Source organism: Lethenteron reissneri, chromosome 34, assembly GCF_015708825.2.
Source record: "Lethenteron reissneri isolate LAM-NWPU_2019-01 chromosome 34, ASM1570882v1, whole genome shotgun sequence".
NCBI classification, from domain to species: Eukaryota; Metazoa; Chordata; class Hyperoartia; order Petromyzontiformes; family Petromyzontidae; genus Lethenteron; species Lethenteron reissneri.
The window spans coordinates 12037602-12061577 of NC_083812.1; the positions used below are offsets into that span (position 1 = coordinate 12037602).

General features: G+C 46.6%; 1 protein-coding gene across 7 annotated transcripts in view; it reads left to right on the plus strand.

Moving 5' to 3' along the window:
* Window positions 1-23976, plus strand: part of LOC133350673 (rap guanine nucleotide exchange factor 2-like) — a 236096-nt gene that overhangs the window by 159645 nt on the left and 52475 nt on the right. For all 7 annotated transcript variants that reach the window (XM_061565281.1, XM_061565288.1, XM_061565286.1 and 4 more), the window contains one exon: window positions 5891-5966. In XM_061565281.1, the coding sequence (XP_061421265.1) occupies window positions 5891-5966 (76 nt within the window). The remainder of the gene's footprint in view (window positions 1-5890; window positions 5967-23976) is intronic.

Sequence of the window (23976 nt, forward strand, 5' to 3'; positions counted from 1 at the left end):
CTGGCAAACCTTGTGCTGCTGTGGTCAATGCACATGGCTCAGTTTTAAAACAAGAAATGTCAACGTTTATGCATGGATTTCAAGGGGGGGGGGGGAAATTTCTCAAGCAATCATCGTGCATTTTTCAGTCATTAGGCTTACACTGGCCACAGATTGTGCAAGGAAAACCACAAATTCATGGAAATCATTGTTTACACGTGGCGCTATGTATAGCCAGCAGACGAACACCGTTTACATTTCTTGCGTGCGCCCTGTTAGTGCTGCAGCTTCCCCTTTCCGTGCCCGCAGTGATTATTTTTTTCGGAAGCCCGGATTTTTTCTGTACCTCTCGACTTGCGGTGTTTGTATTGGAAAGCCCCAGCTGACGGGGACCGGACGGTCGGAAATACCGAATGCGCTACAAAGGGAATATTGTGCTAGCTTTGCGCAGAACCTGCTCTTGACGCTTAGTCGAAGCAGATGTGGCGAGCTGTGCCGCCATCCCATCCGAGACCCCGGGCCTCACTTCTCCTCAGCTTGAGGTGGACAGGGGTGGCAGCCGTAACGGAGTGCTTGGTGGGGGGGACCCATGCGGCGTAACCCACGCGCTTTCCTCTACCGGCGCTCACCGCTTGTCAAGAATGGTTAGGCGCACTCGCTCGCCGCGTTGCATCTCGCGAGGACTGTGTTGTTTCATGGAAATGTGCGGGAGAAGAAAAACGCCACCGTTAACTCTGAAATCATCATCCTGCGTTCATCCCGGGTTAGTGAGAAGTTGCCAACGAAGAATGCAAGCTATATTTCTATCTTGTGCGATCTACTGAATCCTGCCATTCACTAAACATATTACAATTCCTGGCACATGGCTGCTGTTTTGTCGTCCCCCGGTTGCCTTTTCATAATTGATGGCAGATAGAATAGAGCACATTTTGAGCGGAATGAGGCCAAAGCTTGTGCAAGCACTTGGCAAAGTGAAATGCAGTTTAAACGGCAATCATTTGTTTCTTTCGTTGTTATCGAAAGACATCAATGTATTACGCATTTTTATGGATTTTTATTGCATTTTGCTTGGCTTTTGTTGATAGCTCTTGAAGAGGTAAATTACTGTTAAGTTTAGGGTTTCCATGACATCTAATGGGTTTCACCGTGCATTGATTTATTTTGGTAATTTCAATGTTTTTTTTTATCAAACCAAGGGGAGAGCAAAGTGAATAGGCACTTCACATTGCATTAACTAGAACATATCCAATCAATTTCTCTGCAGTGGCCATTTACATGATGTTGACAGTGCCATTATAATTGATGTTAGTGGAGAGTATTCATGGGGTAAATTAAACCTGTGATATCAGTAATAGACGTCGGCAGGCTGTAATCATATTGTGTAGCTTGTCGGAGTGCACATTAAACATTCATTTAAATAAAAGCCCTAAGTCAGGTCCGTAGCCTCGCGTGACTTCACCGTGTGGCCCATGTGATCATCAAAATCTGCTCGTGGGATGACCTGGAAATAACTGTGTGGAGCTTCTGCGACGTGTCCGAGAAAAAGGTCTTTCCACAGCTGATCTTTCTCTGGCGCTCAGTGGGGTGCAGACCGCCCAGGGCTCCAGGGCTCTGGGGCTGCTGCGTTAGGAGGTGTCCCATCCCGTGGCCCCAACGCTGTGTCAGGGTTAAGCCACCTTTCTCCGACTCATTTCTCTCGAGCCGATATGAAAACAGCTTCCGCCCGGCCAGCTGGCCAGCCTGGCACGGTTGTTTTCGGAGGCGGCTGGAATGCGTGGAGAAACGTAACGGATCTTACTGTATAAAGCACGCACTGCGGTGGCCTGCTCCGGTTTTCCAGCGGCGCAGTGCGATTCCCATAGGAGACGGGCCTGTCAGCGTGCCGGGGTTTATCTTGACTATATGCGGCACGCGCATCATCCGCGGAAATCCCAAGCTGATTGCCTCTCGGAAGCCCGCACGCGTTCACAGGATTACATTTTCTGCAGGGCCTTAATTAAGACAAATGAAAGAAAAGCGTTAAATGCCGGCGCGTGCGGAGTGGCTGGTGCGGGAAGGGGTGCGCGTGCTCGCTCGTGCATCGGCTAACGCCGCTTCTCAACTTGCACTTGCAATTATTTGTCAGGGTCAACATATTTTCAGCTTTGCAAACAATGTTATCCATTCCCATCATGGCTTTGGAGCCCAGTAGCGATGCCGTTAATTACGTTTGTAATTAGGACCAGTATATTTTCCAGAAAGTCTATTTTCTTAAACGGGTTACAGTATTTGGTGTTGAGTCAGCCAAAAGTAAATTGATCTTTGTTTTTCTTATACGTCACCGCGTGTGTATAAACCACGATTGGAAGCTGCCCCAGCTTTGAGTGTTTTTTTGTTGGAGATGAGGATTTTGTCTGTGGCTGTGAAACGGATGTTTGTGCCCAGCTCATGAGACGCAGCATCCATCTCCACAAATCTCTGCGTGTTCTTTTCCTTGGTTTGCTTGTGAACCCAATGGTATTTTTCTCCCAATAAAGATCACTGGTTACTTTAAGTAAACAGTTTTTTGTTTAAGACCCCATACCGTCCCCAACTCGTTGATGTATTCATTTGTTGTTTTACCTTTTGATTGCCTTATTGTTGACTTTAAATAATCTTCAGAGAGCCTAAGGCTCTTTATCAGAAAATTAAAAGCCAGATGCAAGCATTGCAGACGTCTGCGAGTTAGGGTTCAATGATTAGGACACGTTATTATAGTGGGTAAACTGGCAGTCTCTCTAATTGATTGACTGGACAATTTGCTCTTCGTAGAAACCCGTCTCGTTACTTAAATGGGCACTGCCTCAGCGCCTATCTCCATAAGTGGCCTTGAACCAGTGACGGGAAATCCACATTCTTATGACAGGAATCAGTCTCTTCATCTGGACAACTTGATCTCTCACATGGCGATACTGTCCAGTAGTTCCTCGGTTAACGTTTTTAATCCGTTCCACCAAAACTGTTGTTAACCGAAATAACTATTAATCGAATTCTCACTGCATAAGTTGAACAATGAGTAAAAATCACTGTGTCTGCAAGAGAGCTGTTTTCCACTGCCACAAGAGAAAAAATGTACTCATAAATGGGCATCGCTGATTGGCTGGGGACATGACTCAGCCCACTTACGAGCGCTTGGATTGGCTGAAATTGGTGCCCGCGTGCAGAACGGTGTAAACATTACCGTTAATCAAAATGTTAACGTTAATCGAAACCATTTGGGTCCTATGGGAGGCGAAACCTTAACCGAAAAAAACGTTAACCGATGTCATTCTTAACAGAGGGAGTACTCTATTCATTTTATCACCACAATGGGATAATGGCCTAAGTCGATCCTAGACTGAGAGTTGAACTCAACCTTTCCACCTTTTGTTTGCGATCTCTGTCGGTGCAGTGATTTTCAGTCAAAACAAATCTCGAGATATTTCCATCCAAACAGCTTTTTTTCACAACCATGTTAAAATTCTTGACTTTATTGTCTTGTTTTTACTAAAGTAAGCAACTGTGAATGTTTTCCACGCAACACAAAAAGGGGTGTTGACTCGGATGGCCCAGCGGTAGCGCATTCTCCGCTCGTTGCAGATGTTCGCGGTTTGAATCCGGCAGGCCACCATGGTTAAACTGCGGCCATATCAGCCATAAAATGCACACCGCCTGCCTCACAGTGGACGTTAAAGATCCCGTGATATTCCGGCGCCAGATATTTAAAACCAATAAATACTCCCCGCAATTTAATTTCTATTTCACAAAGCAATTATTGTGCTCCAATGGCAGACTGATGCCCACTGTCAGGCCAGTGCTGAGTCTCATTGTGCCACACAGGGACAACTGCCACTTGGGGTCCCCCCCATATTTAATGTTTTAAATTCGGCAATTTGAGTAATTTAAGCATTTAACCAATGCCATTTAAATGCAAACAATTACGACCACTATTATTTTTCACCTTAAGTCGTCGGCTTGTTGGCAGACAGATCCAGATGTAATGTTCATATGTAGCCGCTTTACATTGTGTTGGGAAGTCTGCGCCAAGCCCGCACGTGCACCGGGCCTCCTCTCAGAGCCCTCTCTGATACCTAATTGATTTTGTCATTCGACCTTTCCAGTCTGGTGCTGATGAGGGCGTGCAGCCGCCTCCACCAGCACCACATCCACCACATCCATGCACCCCCCTTCCACTCCCCAGGGGGGGGTGCCAGGGAACTCTGCCAAAGTCAAGCGCTGAGAGGCTCCCAGACCCTGATAGGAGTGTTTATTTTTAGGGCAGATAGTCAGAATTGATTCTGGTAGAAGTAAAGTTTAGCAGAAAATCAAAAGATTCTGTGTGGAGATAAGCACCACAACGCAGTGCATGGGGCCTGGGAGCTGGGCTTCGGGCCAAAGGAACAACCCACAGCATGTGTGTCTATTCGGCGCGTGTCCGTGAGGGGCCAATAGTCCGGACGCCCTGTAACGGGGGCGGCGCGTTGCGTCCAGGCGTGTGTTCCTAGAGGAGCGCCTTACTCCCACCCGGCCTCGCGATTGCTTTGTTGAAACGGTATACTGCGCGGCGTTATATCGACTCTTTTACGTGGATGATGGCACGGTGCTGGTATCGCGCTTTTTAACCCGTCTCCACAATGTCTCTTGCGTTCATCTTCTTGGTTCTTTCGATAAAGTCACGTAGAAGGGAAATAATAAAAATAAAACATAATAAAATAATTCTCACGACGTTTCGGCCACAACGCAAGCAGCCGTCCTCAGGTGAAGACCATGTCTGTCGGGGAGACGCTGTGAGAATTATTTTATTATGTTTTATTTTTATTATTTTATTACTTCCTTTCTACGTGACTTTACCGAAAGAACCAAGAAGATGAATCCCTGCAGTCACGAAAGCTTTAAATCGAAATTTAGTCTCTTGCGTTTTCACCGTTATGCCTTCAGTGGAGGTTGATGTCCCCATGTTGGTTACGTTGAGGTCGTAACTTGCGAGCTTTTAAGGTTCAATGTGCAAACAGCATGTGTGTTTGATCTTGTTTGGGTTAAGTTGTATTGTAGATGTAATTACTATTTATTTTTCTTGCATGTTGCCAGAAATAAGCACGTATTGAATTTCACGTTCATCTAGAGAGGTAATGGTGTAGCTCCAAGGAGAGTAGAATGGTATGTCTTGTAAATATCAAGACATTTTAGGTTGCCTGTATTTAGTTTCTATTTAGGTAAAGTAGATACAAATGTGCCGAAATTCAAAATAAGTGCAAGTCTGTGTGTAGTTTTAATGCCTGGTTATTAAAACCCATGTAGAATTATTATTTCGACAGGATGTTAGACGTTACTTACAAAACAATACAAATAATAACATGCAGCCTTCAACCATAAACTACGAAACTTTGCGACCGGCAAGGTGCACTTCTATATGTCAATAATTTTGACATCACCATTTGGCGTCATCATTCTCCAGCATGGATGACATCCTCAACATTTTCTAGTTTACAAATCCCAGCAACATTGTGTGTCCCTCATGCGGAAGCGGGCAACAAGTGAAGCGCACTGTGTGTGTGTGCCTTCATAGGTGCTCGCTAACAGCACTTGCCCAAACAGTCTTTTCAGGTTATAAGGGGGCGGGGGGGGGATCTTTGATCGCCTCGGCCTGTCCCGAGACCTCCCGCCAACAAGCCTTCGACACTTCACTCGGCCTCAGAGTGCACCTCGCCTGCACGAGCGCCATGTTGACGTCGCCGCCACTCAGTGGTGGCCGTTTTTGTTGTTACGATGGTTGGTGGCCGCGGCGCTGCTGTTGTTGCTGCTGCGTGATGCCGGCTCCCGGTACGAGCGCTGGCTGGCAGGGGAATGGTGCCTGGTGAACATATGGTGACGTGGTGTTCCCTCCTCCCCCCCCCCCCCCCTTACTATGTTGCAGCTTTGGCAAGCGGTCAGTGAGCAGCCTCCAGAGAGGGACAGAATGCATCGTGCTGGAGCCCTCCGAAATGATCGTGGTGAGTGTCGTGGGGTCGCCCCTCGCCGTGAACAGTGACGGCGCCCATACCTGGCAGCATCTCAGACATTCACAACGTCGCTCCTGCAGCACTCGCCCACCTCCACATCGACACACAGCGCTGCTAATCACCCTGACGTGCAACCAAACGCTGTGAATAATGGTGCGAAAGGCTGAGCGTGACATTTAAAAAAAATGTGGCCGTTCTGCGAAATACGGAATTGTCGGTTATACTCGAGTTTTATATTTGCATGGTGGAACATACAATGACTGAAAAACTGTTTAAATTAACAGTCATTTAGACAACATTCGGCACTTCTCAGAGTATCAAACACGTGTACTGCCACTTTTCAAAGCATTTTAAACTAAAGCCACGTGAGTTTGCTTGAGGGAAAATGGCAGTGAGCATGAGCTGCAGGGGGAATATGTTTTATACTGGACGTTCATTTGGACCGCTGTCTGTCGTACAAACAAATTACAAAGATTTCCCGTTTCGTCTTTAAAATATTGTTGGGGCAAGTGCTGTTTGCGAGCACCTATGAAGGCCAGCACGGCACACGAGGGGGTGGGTGGGCCGGCACCATGCCCAGCCGTCTTTGTCTCCCAAGTAGCAATGTTTAAACACTGCACCAAGTACTCATTTGAGGCTGAGTCGACCTAGCGGAGGCCCAAAACCAGATTATCGTCACTGGTGTTGACCGTGAGTGGGAATCGAAATCGGGTCGCCAGGTTCGTAACACAGCTTACTAACCACGACGCTATCCCTCTTCATGTCGTACAGTCCATCCGTATACATGTACACTTGTAGTAAATAATACCCCACATACCCCTACAATAGAACAACCCCGAAGAACCATCAATCACCGCCACAGACAGGCCTGATGTTACTCAGAGCTGTGCCAAACTTTTGAGTGCTGCTGCAAATCCTTGTAGAGCGGTGGTAAAGACCAGCTGCCAGGATAGAGAACTTAACACCTGGCAGCTTGGAACGACGTGCGGCTCAGTTTATCTGCTCCTTTGCCAAATTGTTCTTGGAGAAACAACACATAATGAGTTTAATTAACTGGACAGCAGAGAGATTAAATGTTCCTTGAAATTAAATTAATTAAACCAAAACATCTTCTAAATGTCCTCAACCTCCACCTCAAAGGGAAGAGGTTTTCCCAAGGAACATTCTTTGCAGGCCTCTTTGAACAACGCTGAGCGGTGAGAGAAGCTGGGTCGACAATGGGTGTCTTGAGAATAAGACACAAAATCGCAACAAAAGTTACTGCGTGTAATTAGTTTACACTTTTGACTTTTAAAGGATTTGCCTCTTTAAAAAACCAACTCATCACATGTACATTTACAACCATTCAACTGGAGACATTCCTAATATTATTGTCAGTTAGAGCCACATAGTGTATAGTCCAGTCTCCACATCGGAGACACTCCCTCTCTACTATGCAGGAGGGCAATTGCCCAAAACAGCATCTACAATATATTTCTTTCTTTTTTACTTTTACAGGCAGTGTTATTCACGAATGTGCTTGCGCATTCGTTATTTCTGCCAACGCAGTTTCACAAAGGAGTGTGCGATGTTTTCTTACCCGAGTTGCCAGATGTTCTGCTCACATTGTGTCTCCATCTTGCGATGTTTTGTTGAGAGGAACATCCGCCAGCTATCGCTGGTTAATGGAGAGATCAATCATGACTCTGACTCCTCTGGCACCAGCAAAAAGTGCATATCACCTGGAGTCTCGTGATCTTCCTCAGCCAAAATTCCCCTTCATTCCATGGTGTGCTTGGTTTGCGCTTGTCAATTCCACCAAGCAGAAATTGCTTTGATGTACAGTAGCCGGGCATGCAGATGGCAAGCTGTAGCATCACAGCATGAGGAGCTCACTTTTGATCACTGTCACATACACATTTGCCCACTACATTATAGGAAATGCTGCAAAATCGTGCGCATGTGCACAAGTCCAGCGCCTGTTGAGAGCCACGTGCAGAGCATTGCCCCGTCACAGGAACAAGACTGTGGGTTCATCTTCTTGGTTCTTTCGGTAAAGTCACGTAGAAGGAAAATAATAAAATAATAAAAATAAAACATAACAAAATAATTCTCACGACGTTTCGGCCACAACGCAAGCAGCCGTCTTCAGGTGGAGAAGGCAGAGTCTCAGACTCTCAGACTCTGCCTTCTCGACAGACCTGTTCTCCACCTGAAGACGGCTGCTTGCGTTGTGGCCGAAACGTTATTATTTTCCTTCTACTTGACTTTACCGAAAGAACCAAGAAGATGAATCCCTGCAGTCACGAAAGCTTTAAATCGAAAAGACTGTGGGTGCTCGGTGTCGGTGGATCTGTCCGTAGCGTCTTGTTTCCAGTTTGCTCGTGGTGGCATCCTGGTTAACGTGGCCACACATACATATATATATATATCACCTGGACAACCTATAATCGCTAAACATTACAGAGACACTTTCTCACGCCTGGCTTTAGATGGAGATTGAATCAATGCAGTGACTGGCACGTAGGATGTAGTGTGCCCCATTAGGGGCGGGGACGTATAGGGCCCTTATGAAATCTCATTTTCTGTGGCGATAGCTGTGTTGTTGTTATTGACACTTTGAAAATGGCTTGTTTTTTTACCTGTAAAATTCCATCTGTTGAAAAGTACAAATGTTGTTTGCAACGCACAATGGCAGTTTCTGTGATTTGTAGACAAACTGAGATACATGCGTTGCCATTACAATTCGGCCCCCCCATCTGGCAGGTCGTTTGTTTCTGAAAACGCAATCCTTGCGCTTGAACTTTGTGTTCGTAAGTAAACCGGCGTTTCTGCTGAGAGACCTCCGCTATGGCCACAATTAATTTCATAATAACAGCCTCCACGCGCCTGTGCTGTCAGCATGCAAGCTAGCCTTACAAATCCATTTAAGTGTGCCCATCATAACCCTAATAAGCTAGATATTTCTCAACTCATCAAAAAATTAATGAAAATTAGAACCAAGTCCATGTTAATCCAACGGAGGCTAAAGGTAATAGAAAAACAGTGTCACATTTTTACCAACAAAAAAATGGACAAACAGAAGCATTGGCCAATACTTGAATCGGGATTATGGCACTTTCAAACGATGTTTTCCCAGTGGCCTTTGTTTGACCAAGTCAAACTTGCACTGTATTTACATCGCTTGACCATACTTTGCGGCACGCACACTGCTGAAATGCACAGTTCGTGTTGCAAAGTTCTGAAAGGTTAACACTGACAGCAGAGCGGGCGCGCACACAGACCACACGGCACTGCAGCCAAGGCGTGCAGGCACGCTGGGGCACGCTGGGGCACGTGGCCCGTTCTCTCGCGCGCTCGCGGTACCAGTCTTTGTGTCGTTGGAGACACAAGGCGATTGATTAATCAAATAGGTAAATAGAAAGTGGCTTTGTGGTGAAAACTTGCTTTCACGCTGCCCTATTAAGAATGTGCACATTGAGCATTTGCACGATGAATGTATTGACCATTCGCCAGTTAATCCAATCATTGCTTATTTCATGCTCAATTGAAGTCAAGCTGTTACTGCAAACGAAACATAAACTTGTTTTCATTTTATTATCAGAATGTTTTAATCCGCTAATGTGATGTATATGGAATAACACGCGGGTGTTAATAAGCAAAGGCGGCATGTGATGGATGAGAGAGCGTGTCCACGTAATGTCAACTTTTCAATGCGGTTTTGTCTCCTTTGAAAATCTCTTACAAAAACATGACCCATCGTAGAAGGGGCCTCCACACAATCGCGAGACCCCCCATCTGCACGAATACAGTTTGCGGTTTTTTTAAGCGGTATCGCCTCGCACATCTTCTCTGGGTACTCGGGATTCCTTTCGCTCGCAAAAATAATACTCTGTTGACCAGACGTCCTCATCATGACCCACCTGAGCAAGCCTGGAGACTTAGCCGAGCCCTTGGTGGGTAAAGCGCCACGATTAATAACGGTGTTTCCAGTACATAACGTGGAGTGTTTTTTTTATTATTATTATTTAAACCAGCTGGGAGCCAGTTGAGGCAACATGTTTGTTTGTCCGTGGGTGGTTACTGTTTGTTTAAGTTGTCCCTCCGGGTAGTGCAAGGCTGCTGGTGGCTGCTGCCTGCCATGCGGGCGGCGCGAGGCAGCGCGGCTGCAGCTGCTGTGTTCATGCTGTGCGTTCACGCTGTGTGTTCACACCCGTGTCGCCTTTACAAACAAACGATCCGAAGCCTTAGACCTAATAAAACACAGCGGGGGTCGCATCTCGGGTCTTCTTCATAGTTTCGGAGAAAATCATTTCCCATTCGTTCTTCGCGAGTTACTTTTCAAAACTCAGAAGTGCTTGCAACTGCGATTGGATCATTCATGATATAGGTTGTTTTTGGGTTAGATTGCGTAAATATAAATGTGTCGTTAAACCCGCCACTACCCGACACACACAACGTCCTAATTGGTTATTACTTCAGCACACCAGTGTGTTGGAGAGTAAACCCACAACATTTACAATTTGAGCACGATGTTTAATAATATTGGTCACGAAAGCCTACGTGTTAAGCTGGATAATTCAGTTAACATACGTTCGGTCGCATCGAAAATGGCAGGGAATCGCAGTTCACCCTGCGATGAGCTTTTGTGGCTGCACACACCGGATTGCATCCCTGACAAAGGACGTCATCTTGGCCATTTTCATCGATGGAGCCGTTTCGCCTTTCCTGCTTCAGATCCACTGCGGTTTCACAGTCGTCCTCTGATACCCAAGGACGGCCAACCCAAGCCCGTGCACCAGCCTCGGTGACCTCCACCAGGCACACATCGCTCGCCAATCACAACCTCTTCTTCCTGTTTACATGTGCAGAATTGGTTGTTCCGGCATATATGCATAATTTTCAAGTTATTTAGAGCTGATCCTTCTCTGAAATTCCTCGCATTCTCCACATGGACCTAAGCTTAAAGTTCAGTTCTGACCCACATAGTAGCACTGATATTACTCCTGCCTCAAACACCACTCCCTCAACATTATAGTCGTTCTCTCAAAAAGAGTCCATCAGAAACCCACCCTGCCCACACTTTGCATCTGTCACCCTCAAAACAACCCTCCATCGGAATCACATTGCCACCTGAATACACAAACGTCCCCTCTATTGCCAACACATTCCAGCTTCCTATGGGACACATTCGATTGAATTAGGAGGGCAGATTTCGAGCCGCTGGCCTCTCCTGACCTCATTGAGCAATCGGCTCACTCGCACCCGTGCCCCCGTTCCTTGACTTGTGGAACAAGGAGGCCGCATCAAGGCGCATTGTTTCCACGAGTGAACCGTGCAGTGGCGAGCTAACATGTTTGAAAGACGTGGTCTTGCAGTCGATGATTGAGGTTAACACCCTGTGACGTCGTGTATCACTGGACAGTTTGCATTTGGCAATAGAATAGCATTGGGACAGTTTCAGACTCTTGTTTTAATTTTCCAGCACTTGCCGTGGCATGATTTGACACTCAATGTGAATTTAAACTTTAAACCTAAAATACTAATTTCAGGACTTGTAGTACTTTTCAAGTAACATTAAGAACAGTCAATTGTGAATCACCGCCGTCGGCACGTGCCGCTAACTTGCTGCCCCTATAGTGTGGGAGGTCTTCCACACATTCCTGTTCCATTACTCAGCCGTAGCTGAACACAAGACAGCTGAGCAGCTGTCAATTCGTTTCCAGCTTCTGTGGCGGAGGAGGATGTGATGGATTAGAATCGTCACCTCGTTTGTACAAAAAAAACTCTTTCATCCGTGACCTGTCGGCAACCACCCATCTTTTATATATATTTATATAAAACCAGTCGTGGCTAGCAGGGTATTTCTCTGAGTCACCTAGTTGTCGTATGGGCAGATGTAAGGTGCATGTGACAAATCCCATCCAATCAAACGGCTCTGATCTGCATATATCGCAACATGCGAACGAGTGGAATATTACAGAAAAACTCTTCCGTTTTGGAAAACTAGAGGTACGATACATTATGTAAATGAAGATGTTTAACAATTTTTGATTAATGAAGTCCAGTTAACGAGGTCCCTCGGAACATGAGATAGATGCACAGAGGAGCAACAACTCTCCGGTAACATTGTTGCGAATATGCTAACCTAGCAGCACTGACAGCACACTGTGAAGTGGACCCACATGTGCAATAATTAAACCGTAAAGTATTAATTTAGTTTGTGTCAAGTTGTCTCGAGTCACATGACAGTTCTGCTTCATTAGCAGCACGAGTCCCTGGGTGGGCACACGGAGTGCGTGTCGCTGCTGCCTCGCACCTCGAACTCGGAGCTCTTGGCATATTTTCACTCTTTGATCCCCCTTTTTGTTGTCACTTGAATGGGCCCTAGGCCGTGCACTTTGTGCTCCCTGCATGAGTCACCACCGTGGCCCACGTCTGCCGCCACCTTGCTGTGCACTCGGCGCGTGCGTCTTTGTGCCAGGCTGGTTCTCTAATGGGAACTTGGTTATCTTAATGATTCTCTAGTCATCTCCTTATCGTTCTGTGAAAACAGGAGGCTTTGTGCACTCAGCCACTTTGGCACTCGACGGACGTCCAACCTAGAACAGAACATCACCACAGCCATCTCTCAGAGATCTGGTGGTGTCGTGTTGAACTTTTTGTGCAGGATAATGTGCGTAGCTTTGATCATAGACCTCGAGAAATATGTCGAGGTTTGCTCTGTGGAAGAGGTGGCAACTCTTATCTCTCAGGTGCAGGCCAGACTGAACTAGTCTCCTGTCTGCCCTGCCCAATCTGAATCCGTCTTTTCCCTTCTGCCTCTGTGGGGATGTTACAGTAATGTGTACAATGCAATGACCTGTAAGCTGTGCCAAACAATTTTGCTCAACGCCTCTGTGCGACACTGCCCACCCCTGGGCCTTATTCGTAACTAGCCCTTCAAGGATAGGACCGGAGATTCCTCATAAACCTAGATCAGTGCACCCATGTCAAGAGGCAAATATCTTCATGTTCGTTACGGTCTCTGGATATTTTGGGACAACCTCACAACGATGCCTTGCGTGCGCTGTGCGGGCCACGTGTACGTGAGAGCCTGACCTTGAGGAATTCCCTCCCTCTTTATAGTCCATACACACGGAGTGCTGACCTCGGTATCTTCATGTGGCAGAGGTGTGCGCTCATTAATGCTTTGACTGTCATTTGCAATTCCGTGAGTTAAACTCTCGGTTTAGATTTGAGTCGGCACATGATCCGTCTAAGGGTAATAACATTAGTGCCTCAACAAATACAGTGTGCAGCAGGCAACAATCAACAATGCTGCAAGTGATTGATCTATTAAAATGTATTCTTACCCTCACGATAAGTCCATGACTTTGTGCTGACGGGTGTCGTTTATTTAAAATGTGTGCATCTGATACGCTCGCCGAGAGAGCTGAGAGAGCGAACGTATCTGTACACATAAATGAGTCGGAATAAATGCGGAAGGATGGTAACGGAACGGTGAATCCATAACAAAAAAATGATAGTCGCGATTTTTGAATTAAATCACAGCGCCTCACCCGAATCATGACAATTCGCGGAACCGTTGTCCCGCACCGTGAATGCGGAAAGCGGCGACTACCGCAGCAACATTGCGTGTCATAAATAACGGTGCTGTGACGAGCACAGGATAGGATGCGTGACGTTAAGAAGATGGCCTTTCCCCTGCAAAAAAAACCAGGTGATTTTCCTTTCCTCCGCCGAGAACAAAGTGCTCCTTATTAAGAGAAATAATTTCAACACAACTCGTGTAACGACAGTTACGTATATACAGTCGGAGGACAGATTCTGCGGATGATTGCTATGAAGCTATCTCTGCCTCTTGAGAATACAAATGCTTACATTAATTAGTACTTGATGCACCCATGATCAGGTTCTTGGTACTTAACGTACCTATGAACAGGTACTTAGTACTTGATGTACCGATGAATGGGTAATTAGTACTTGACGTGATCCTATGAACAGGTAATTAATACTTGACGTACCTATGAACGGGAAACTTACTTTAGATGGTGCCTTTGTTTTAGCTCGGAGAAGTATTCATGATGCTTACTCAGCACGGGCTGTTCTGGCAAAGAAAATATCGTGCTGAAATATTTGCACTTCTTGAGTGTTAAATAACGTACACTACAGGCACTGCGTTGTATAGTGAATCCACAACTGGAGCCGTGGCTGTTTTGCCTCTCTGTGCTACGATAAACGTTGCTGACGTTTGTCGTGGTTTTTTGCTCTTGTCATTGTCTAGTGGCCCGTGTCACTCTTGCGAATGAGAACTTCTGAGTTCTCACTTGGTTACACAAACCAGGCGACCTGAAACACGAGCACATCTCTCGCGCACGGTAACGGCGATGCGTTGTTGTCTCGCGGGGTCCCACCCGCTCTCACGAGAGGCTGCCGCCTACCTCTATCTCTTTGTTGAGTTGCCTCCATAAAGACCCTCACACCCCTCCCAACCTACAAGCACTCAATACACAATAAATGAACCACCAGCACCTTGCTGATCTCGTGTCAAGGAGCACAAACCATGATCATGCGAACTCCGGTCATCTTCACAGCATCGGCTGTTGGCTGACCATCGAACAACGACGGTCGCTGCATCGCGCCCTTTCAGGTGTGCTGATGCGGCTGTCTGGAACACTCTTCCTTCTGGTATTAGGAAGCCACTGGAGCTATGCAGTTTTAAATCATCTAGATTGAAAACTAATTTCTTTCGAACTGCTTTTTGTGTTTAGTTCGTTGTCCTTCCTCTGTGCCTCCGATTAGCACGATTGGCTACGTACGGTGCGAAGGAAGTTCTGATGATTGGAGTTCTGATGCTTGGTGGTGAGATGTTAAATAACTCGCTTGGTATGTAGGAAGGTCGTGGGTTTGATCCTGACCCTGCATGTTCTCCCCGTGGTCGTCTGGATTTCTATCCGGGTCCTCTGGGTTTTCGCTCCACATTTATAAACATGCGTTTAAATTACTTGGCTTATATCAATTTCCACATGATAAGGCACAAAGTTGAGCTACTATTTGTGGCCAGGTCGCTTCTGAAAAAGAGCTATATACCTCAGCGGGCCTTGCCTGCTAAAATTAAAAAATAGTTTCCTTTGATCGCCATTTTATAAAGTCACGGAGGTCGTGGAAGTCAGAAATTTTGAAATTGAATGAACTCTAAACTGGTTTTGGATACTCCACTGCAACAACCCATGAAAACCAACATGGTAGGGTATGGTCAAATAACCACCATGACCGACACAGTGTAAGGAGGCCCTCGTGTAGCGGTGGATTGACACGTTTAATTTTTTTTTAATTCTTATTATAAATCCAAGTGAGACTGTTGTTTATTTATATTCATAGGCGTAACACTGCACTGTTAATCCCCAAAGATTCAAATTAAATGTAAAGCAGCAGTAAAGGCACCTTGGTTCTGTGCAGATAAAATAAACACGGCTGTTTATCATTCACGGACGCCCACCACTGGGTCTCTGCAGGTGGCTAATATGCTCCGTGCTATTACCACCTGGAAATTTGCGTAGGAGTACCATCTCTGATGATCGTGCGAGAGCCGCGAGCGTGCGCTTTGCAGCAATGTCACCGGGGCGGCGGTCGTGCTGCTCCTGCTGCGTCATCGGCGTCGGGAGCAAGGTGGCGCTTTTTCTTAAAGGATGCCCTGAGAGTGGTGGCGCTCTGCTGCCCGTGTGCGCTCCTTGAAGGCTGGCGCTCGCGTGTACCCCACTGTGGATTGTGCGCCTCCTCCAAATGCCTCGTGCTGAATAAATAAGACCTTGATAATAGCAGCAGCGTCTGGTGATGGGAGGCATTAATGTTTGCCTTTCTAATTCGCAACGAAGCCAGAGAGCAAAATCGACCATGCAAGGAAGTCATACTTGAGCCCTTTGTAGTTTTCTTGCGGACTCAAAAATGTCCAGGCGGCAATTGGTTTAAGAAGCAAACTCCGGATTGCTTCCAATTTTGAGACCAATGTGCCCAAATTAGTTTTTTAATTAACTTTTTTTAACTTTATTTTTTTTAATGCAACATTTTCCTTCTCACAATTGGCTCATCTACTGTGGTGGGTCTCAAGACGCGCTGCTTGAGCCAATTTTTCAATCCAGCTTCTCCTTTTGCAAAATCATGTTACGCTTGAACATCAACGAACATTTTTACGCCGATGAATACCAACGGTGCATATCCATAGACCCTGCCCGCTCCCTATTCGCATCGACTCTGCGGTGGTGTTGTGAGGTTGTCTGCTGGGTTGAGTTAATCTCCTTTTAGATAAACCTTCCAATCTGTGGCAGCACGGCGTCAAACGCTTCTACCTCTCATTCTGTTCTCCTGTAGTCCTTGCGCTCGAGACTACGTACCCAGAGTGTTTGCGTTATCTCTGATCCCGAGCCAGAATTTTCTCTGTTTCTTACCTTGGCAAAATCTATTCCCATTTGTGTCACTCTCTGCAGTCGCAGTGTCTTCACACATAGTAGTAGTAATAATAATAACAAAAAATATGCACAGCCCTTTGCCGGGGATCAAACTCCAGTGGCTGAACTTGAGGTGCGATGTGCTCACCACTGTGCCACCAACTCCCAACCTGCCTTAACTGTTACTGCCTGAAATTCTCATTTCAACATTCATATCTCTGAAATACAATTTGAATTTCATAAAGCACTTGGACAACTGCATATTCCTCTTTTGTCACGAGAAATGTATTACTTTCAGCCTCCAGATGATCCAGATTGCCAGCGCTTTACGTTTTTTTATATATCGCGTTTGACGTGAATTGAAACTCTGACAATTGATTATTTCTCCCCTCGGTGTCCTGGGCCTGTTGATTTGTGATTGACGATCTGTGCATGGCTTTACAAGATGAAGGGGCTGCTCCCCAGAGTCCAGATTCTCAAGGTCACCACCTAAAATCACACGGGGTTTTTGAACCAGAACCACTTTGCATTCACAATGCAGCCTGCGGGTAGAGCGTTTGATGATGTCCATCATGAATGCTTAATCTTGTTTGTGAACATAGCAATCCACGTAGTGCTGTAATATTGACTTTAATTTACAGCTAAATTCCGTCGTGCGCTATTAATATCGAGATCGTTGCAGTCTAAACTAAACAATATTTTATTTTACCAGGTGACGACCCACTAAGCTATATATATATAGCGACCTGGCCATAAATGATAGCTCAACGACGTGGCTTATGTGGAAATATATAGCAGACAAATACTCTAAATGCATACTCTTAGTTCTTTCGGTAAAGTCACATACGTGACTTTACCGAAAGAACTAAGAGTATGAATCCTTGCAGTCACGAAAGCTTCAAATCTAGAACTCTAAATGCATGTTTCTCAATGGGGGGGGGGAAACGGAGAAAAACCCACGCGACCGCTGGGAGAACATACAAACTCCAAATATACAGGTGTCATGGTTGGGATCGAACCCATGACCTCCTGTACACCAGGCAAGGGAGTTAACATCTCGCCACCGCGGCATCCCAGGCAGCAGCGGTTGACATGGCCCGGTTGCAGGCTTGTTCACCAGCCTTACACAGCATACTGCATACTGCCTATCTATTGTCGGCATTCAATGGTTAGCACGCACGTGTACCTACGGTGCACAATGACCAGAGGCACTGGCGTAGCAGGCTTTGTATCCTGTGGATAGACGACACGCAGAGTCAGACTCCGCGCGTCGTATTCCCCACATTTCCGGGCGGTGACTCTTATCCTCAAACTCGTCACTGATATTCGGAGAAATCTACCCCGTGGATAACATCCCGCTTGCAGATAACTCTTAACAGCCTGCACTCTCACGGCCGGCACTTGGCATTCTAGCTTTGACATTCTCTAAATTGCACATATCTTTGATTCCTTATTCACTAAGAGAGCCTGCAAAGTGCACTGATCCATACTGTGCGTGAGACACGCTTGCATGTGTAGGGCTGTTACAGAGGGGCTGTTTGTGTAGGGCTGTTTGCATAGGGGCTAACGGATAACAAACACAGTGGGCGGGGACTCCGTGAGCACACGGGGTGGTGCCCGCAACGACGTCCGTACTGGACGGCGTGAGGGGGGTTTCGATCCTCTAGGGGGGTATAAAAAGGGTTGAGCCAGAGAGCTCGGGGCTCAGTCTTAGAGTAGTTAAGGGAAGAGAGAAGACCGGCCAGATAGGCCCTGGACTCCCCCTGGGACGCCGCCCTTGTAAGGGTAGTGCAGGCTGGAGCCAGTGGCGTGGTCCCGGAACCAGAGTCAGACCTCTGGGATTCCGGGTACCGTAGCCCGACTGACCAGTGTCGGGCCAGACAGCCTCCCCTAGCCCGTTAGCGGAGGACTCGGCTAGGAAGGCTAGCTAGGGGTGAATTCCCAGTTGTACGGGTGAGGGGGCCGATACATCCCTCCAGTATTGTAAAGACATTGTGCAAATAAATACGTGTGCCTTACCCCGTTGTCCACGCGTCTTCAAGAGTACTTCGCATGCAGTGTTGCGAGCACCATTGACCTCCGGCCGAACATTCAATTTGTGCCCTGCTCTCCCCCTTTACGGAAAAGGTTGCGTTCGTGACAGCAGCGTGAGCACATCTTTGGGTTCCCCGGAGGGTGGGGGGAGAAATCCACACAGTGTTTGCAAGTATCTATACTAATATGTAAAGGATATTCAATGTACACGGTATTACTTGTTTGTATCTCATGGGATATCCAGTGGTTGCGCCCCTCCGACCGCCTTTGTGCACCAAGCAGTGCACGTGGGTACAGCGCAGGTGGTCGATTGGCAGAGGTCACGTGCGGTGGGGTAAAGTGTGGGTACGCCCACCTCTTCCAACACGTCGAGGCAACGTGGAAGAGTGGACCAAATGCCATTTGAGTTCGCTCTACTGGAGGCCCTTCTGTGAGCAGTGGTGTGAGCGTGGAATTGCAGGGCTGCTCCCTTTATCTCGTCGAATCTATCCACTCTCACGTACACTTGAGTTTGCAGTAATTCTCTCTCACTCTCATTCAGATTAATCAATTGGCTCCTGCGACTATCACACGGGTGTGTACGATCTGCTTAGTGCACAGTTAAATATTCCTGATTTTTAAGGTATGTGTGCTGCCCAGACTGTGGTTGCTTGCACACTGCCAAACGCGTCGGCATGTCTGACACGTCGCAACGCTATGTCTACGACGATAGCCACGGGAGGGTTGAGCGTTTTGCTGTGGAGCTGTCTGTTCACAAGACGCGGTCGGACGGATGACCTGACGCATGGAGAAGTAGTGCAGTTGACAGTCAGCAGCTGTACCAATTAACCCCTAACCCAACCTCTGCCTTCAGTGGCCCAGGGTTAACATTGAACAGCGCTGATGAACTGCAGTTCTCCTTTACTGCTTAGGTCTCCCTGCAAGCTAGGTCTTATTATGCCAGAGATGTGTGTCATCCTTAATGACATTACCATTACATGTATGGATTTATCTATATCATGTGTTGGACATATTTATACGGAGCTTAAAAACCTAAACCGTGACGGTTGGAGTCGTTGAAGACCAGCCTTTTGAGGCCTTTGTGTACGTACGTTGCATACGCTTGCTAATTTGATTTGTCAGGTCACTCTTGCAAATGAGACTATCTTGGTCTCGTGCGTTCTCACATGGTTGGACAAAATAAGCTCAAAACTCGATCGTATTGCATGCACAGAGAGATCATAATTATCGGCATACGCAAGCGAAAAAGGTTGAGTGGAACTTGCGCAGACGGTAATAATGATTGTCACCGGTCATGGCTATCGTCAGACTTCATTTCTCCGTCACCATGAAGTGCGGCCTGTTCCCCAGGGTGCACCGCAATCCCTTTTGACTCAAGGGCTCTCATTAATATTCTCCACGCGGCCAGAGACGTGCGTGCGTGCGCGCATGGTGCCTGTCGCCGTGAGACGCCGGCCACCGGCTTTCTCGCGTGAGCTGCCCCACCCACCACTGGCCGCCTCTTTCCCGACGCGTGAGCGGCAAGCAGCGGGGCGGGAAGCCCCACGTAGGCCTTCGGATCTAGCCTCTGCATCTGGGACCCATTGGTGGGTTTTTCCACGTTTATTAAGGTGGCGTTTGTTTATTAAAATTCTTCTTCGTTGACATCTTCCAGTCGGCTTTGGATAATATAGTAAATACACATGTGCACATGTCAAGTTTCATATGCAGCACAGGGAGTTAGATTTGATTTCCTTGATTTAAACCGGGTGAGATGCTGTTGAGGTCAAGGGTCTTCCCCAAGGGAGACCTGGGTGGAATAGATTGCGTGAAGAACCGGGTGGAGAGCGCTTGTGTCGCGGTTAGCGCGCTGCGCTATGAACCCGGCGACATTAGTTCAATTCCCGCTCACAACCAACACCAGTGACGAATATCTAAACCGGTCCTGGGCCTCCTTTGGGTAGACTCAGCCACAAATTAATACCCGGTGTGGTGTGTGGTGCTGGCCACCCACCCCCTCGTGTGCTGTGCCAGCCTTCATAGTTGCTCGCTCAGAGCTCTTGCCCCAAGAGTCTATTAAGACTATACGGGGGATCTTTGTCTTTGAATATTGCAAACGTTAAACTGTTAAAACAAACTAAACATTTCCCCAACAACGGGAGTGAATGCTAAATGCACCTTTGCGTTGTAATTACAGGAGAATCCCTCTCATCCGTCGTTGTATAATCACGTTTTCTATTTTCCGAGGGAGCTGTGGCCGTTGTGAAAGCTCTTTTTATCCGTGTCCATTTTCTTCCTCTTGTCTACAATTATAGCAGGAAATTATCCCTTCGTTTGTCGTTTTGTGGAGTGGCTTCCCAACGTCTGCACTTGTTTTACGCTCTGGATCCTGGTGTCAAAGCCCACTCGGTTATCTGGCTTGACCACCTGAATGTGACATTGCAGTATTATGAAATTGTAGTTGTTGCTCTCATCTACATCAGCCATATTACTAAAGAATGAGATTAAATCCTTGGAAATTCCACGCAGCATATGAGTTGGATCTCTTAAAGGAAGACAAGAACATCTGCAGATCTTTTTTCTGCAGATATGTGCGTAGGCTTTGTGTAGGTGACTCTCTAACACAATTGTAAAGTTTCCTTCATGAGAATAAAGACTTGAAGCAGTGTGCTCTTGCGACATCACTGCAGTAACATTGTCTTGCCAAGCAGGGAAAACCAAACTCTGTGACTCTAAAGTGTATTTTTGCCATTACAAAATGTTCACACTGACATTATGGAGTCCAGGACACACGGCACAGAAACATACATAGGACCTGCTCGTTTTGCGGCTTCCTTTAACAGTTCTTCAGAATCTGGCTAATGGGACATTGTCTGCTGGCGATTACAATCAGCGGTTTATGGGCGGTGTCAAGAGAGAGGGCGACGGTGCAATGCGGTGTTTAATTTGCTACTCTGCTCTCGGGGAGGTAACCGATAGAATTGCACTTTCGATTGCGTTGCAGAGCATCGCGTCTGCTTCTCGTGCCATGCCCCCCGCTGTCACCAATCACATCACTTGATACGAATTAAATCTCAAACATTTGGGCACAAAATATAAGAAATGCGAACGCAATATAAAACGCGCACACTCGAAAAACAACACAACCCATTGCTCAACCGCAGTCAAATTATACACTCTAATTGGAATAATTTTTACTGATTTTAATGACGGGCTGTCAGTAATCTGATTACAGTAATCCATTATACCCCAACACTGGGTGTGATAATGTGCACCCTTGGTTGCTCTTGGAACCTTTGACAGCCTGTAACATCGTAAGGCTTGAGCTGCCTGCGTCGGTCCCTGTCGGATGTGTCTGCATGCTCGTCAGCCCTGGGAGTTCCCGCTCGTTTGTCTGGTTGGACGGCAGTGCGCACCGTGTGCTCGCGCCGTTGCTGGGAGCGATCTTGCTGGGAGCGCAAGGGCCAAGGATACGTTTTCATCGGTCACAATGCAAGGGTGCACAGAGAACACGCTCGTTATGGTTCGTGGAAATGTTAACGCCCTCCTTGGGGTTTTTCCAACGCTTGGCGCGCACATGATTGCACACGATTTAGTAATGTACTTTGTCTTCCCCAAAAGCCTCGTACTTTATAATTTATGTAAAGCCTACATTTTGTTATGATTGTGGCTTTATTTGCTTTTTTCACTCTATTGTGGCAAAATTTGTATTTTTTTTATCAGTTAGCAATAATACTATTGGTTGATTTTATACATACGGACTTTGGATTGGCTTAAAACGTATACAGTTAAGACTAAGTCTGTCTCCGTGCACAAACGAGCATTGTATGATGCTCATTCATGGGGCGTTCCTGAGGCAGTGATGGAATTCTACATTCTTATGGTTGGGACCATTCATTCCGTCGGGCAACTGCTGTGAGCATGCATTACGTGGCGGTGGTATTCTCAACTGGGCAGTTTTTGAGGATGCGAGTGAATCCCCAACTGTGATTGAAACGCACGGCTCGCGATCGTAAGCCCAGCGCTCAGCCACAATGCGGCCCAAGGTGAATTTTTAAACGAGGTTGATTAAATCGCAGCGTGGAGGCTAGGCTCGCAAACGCAAATGAGCATTTAAAGAAGGACAGTCCGCTTAATGAAGAAGGTGGTCAACGTTAAGGCGTATTGTGCAAATAATCTTGAGCATTGTCGACGAGAATATAGCAACAACATTTATAAGCGAACAATATGTCTCCTCCATAGTACAGATTTCTTTGGGTTAGATCGCGTAAATATATAAATGTGTCGTTAAACTCGCCACCACCTGACACAGCCAACTAATAAAGTTTGTCATGTAAACAGAACGTGGCCAATTCGTGACTAATACAGCACACCGGTGTGTTGGAGAGCAAAGCCACAACATTTACACGTTCTGTTTACATATTGTTCGTGAAAGTCTACGTGTTGATACGTCTCCTTCCTATATTCCCTTTCCAGATTTAAAAAAAAAATTACACATCCCAACGGCCACCCGGCCTTCTGGAGTAAATTGTTTTGGCAGCATTTGATAAATGCAACCAAACTCTGGACCGGTTTCAACATTTAGTGTTTCATCCGCAGTTAGGTTTGCTAAAACCAACGCTGATGACCCACACCTAACAGAGAGGGTTTGCCAGTTCACCAGCATTGGTTCAAGCAAGCCTGACTCAGCTGATGAGAGTCCTCGCCAACAAACCTGCATCACCCGCTTACTCCAAAGCCTGCACATCCACCTGGGCTGAATAATATTCTGGGATTTCTACTGTACCAACCCCATTCACGGTGTTGGTAAATACATCTTCAAGCACAGCATTCAACAGTGTAGGATACACAGTACAGCTTTGTTCTACGGCTATTAGAATGTAGCCTATGAATCCTGTAATAAAGCAGAGGTTCCCGTTATGGACCGATTTGCCATATTACCGTTTGTCAGTTGAGAGTTGGCATGGCATGTCGTGCATAGTTTGTAAGCGACACGCACACGGTGGTGTGGAAAGGTGTGGTGTGGAAATTTCTTGGTGGGCTCCGGAAAGTTTGCGGGCGGTTGTTGGTGGAGGAAAGCCAGTCGTCTCGCGTAGCACATGGACCGTGTACCTCCGGTTAGCACGGTTGGATAGGTATGGCACGAAAAAAGTTTAACATGCACCGTACGCTGCGCGTGTCACATTCTGAAGTGGAAACCAGAGGCCAGAAAAAATCACAAATTTGGTAAAAATCACGGGTTACAGGGCACACCATCTCTGAGGATTTTAGCCGTGGTGAAGGAGTCGACAATACGATGCCAAGCCTTATCCAAACGCTCAATGACCTCACAAAATCCTTGCGTGCTTGGATTCACAGTGGTGGATCGTATTTTATGCAAAAAAGAAGAGTTTTATTTTGTTATAAATAAAGCTGTAACGAGTATTTCAGTTATATCGTTTATTTTGTACCGAGTGTTTTCACTGTAAATTTATATTTTTTGCTTCTTTAAAAACACTTTGAAACGGGTATTATTATTACACAGAAAGTGTTTGACCTCTGGGAGTGAACAAATATAAGAC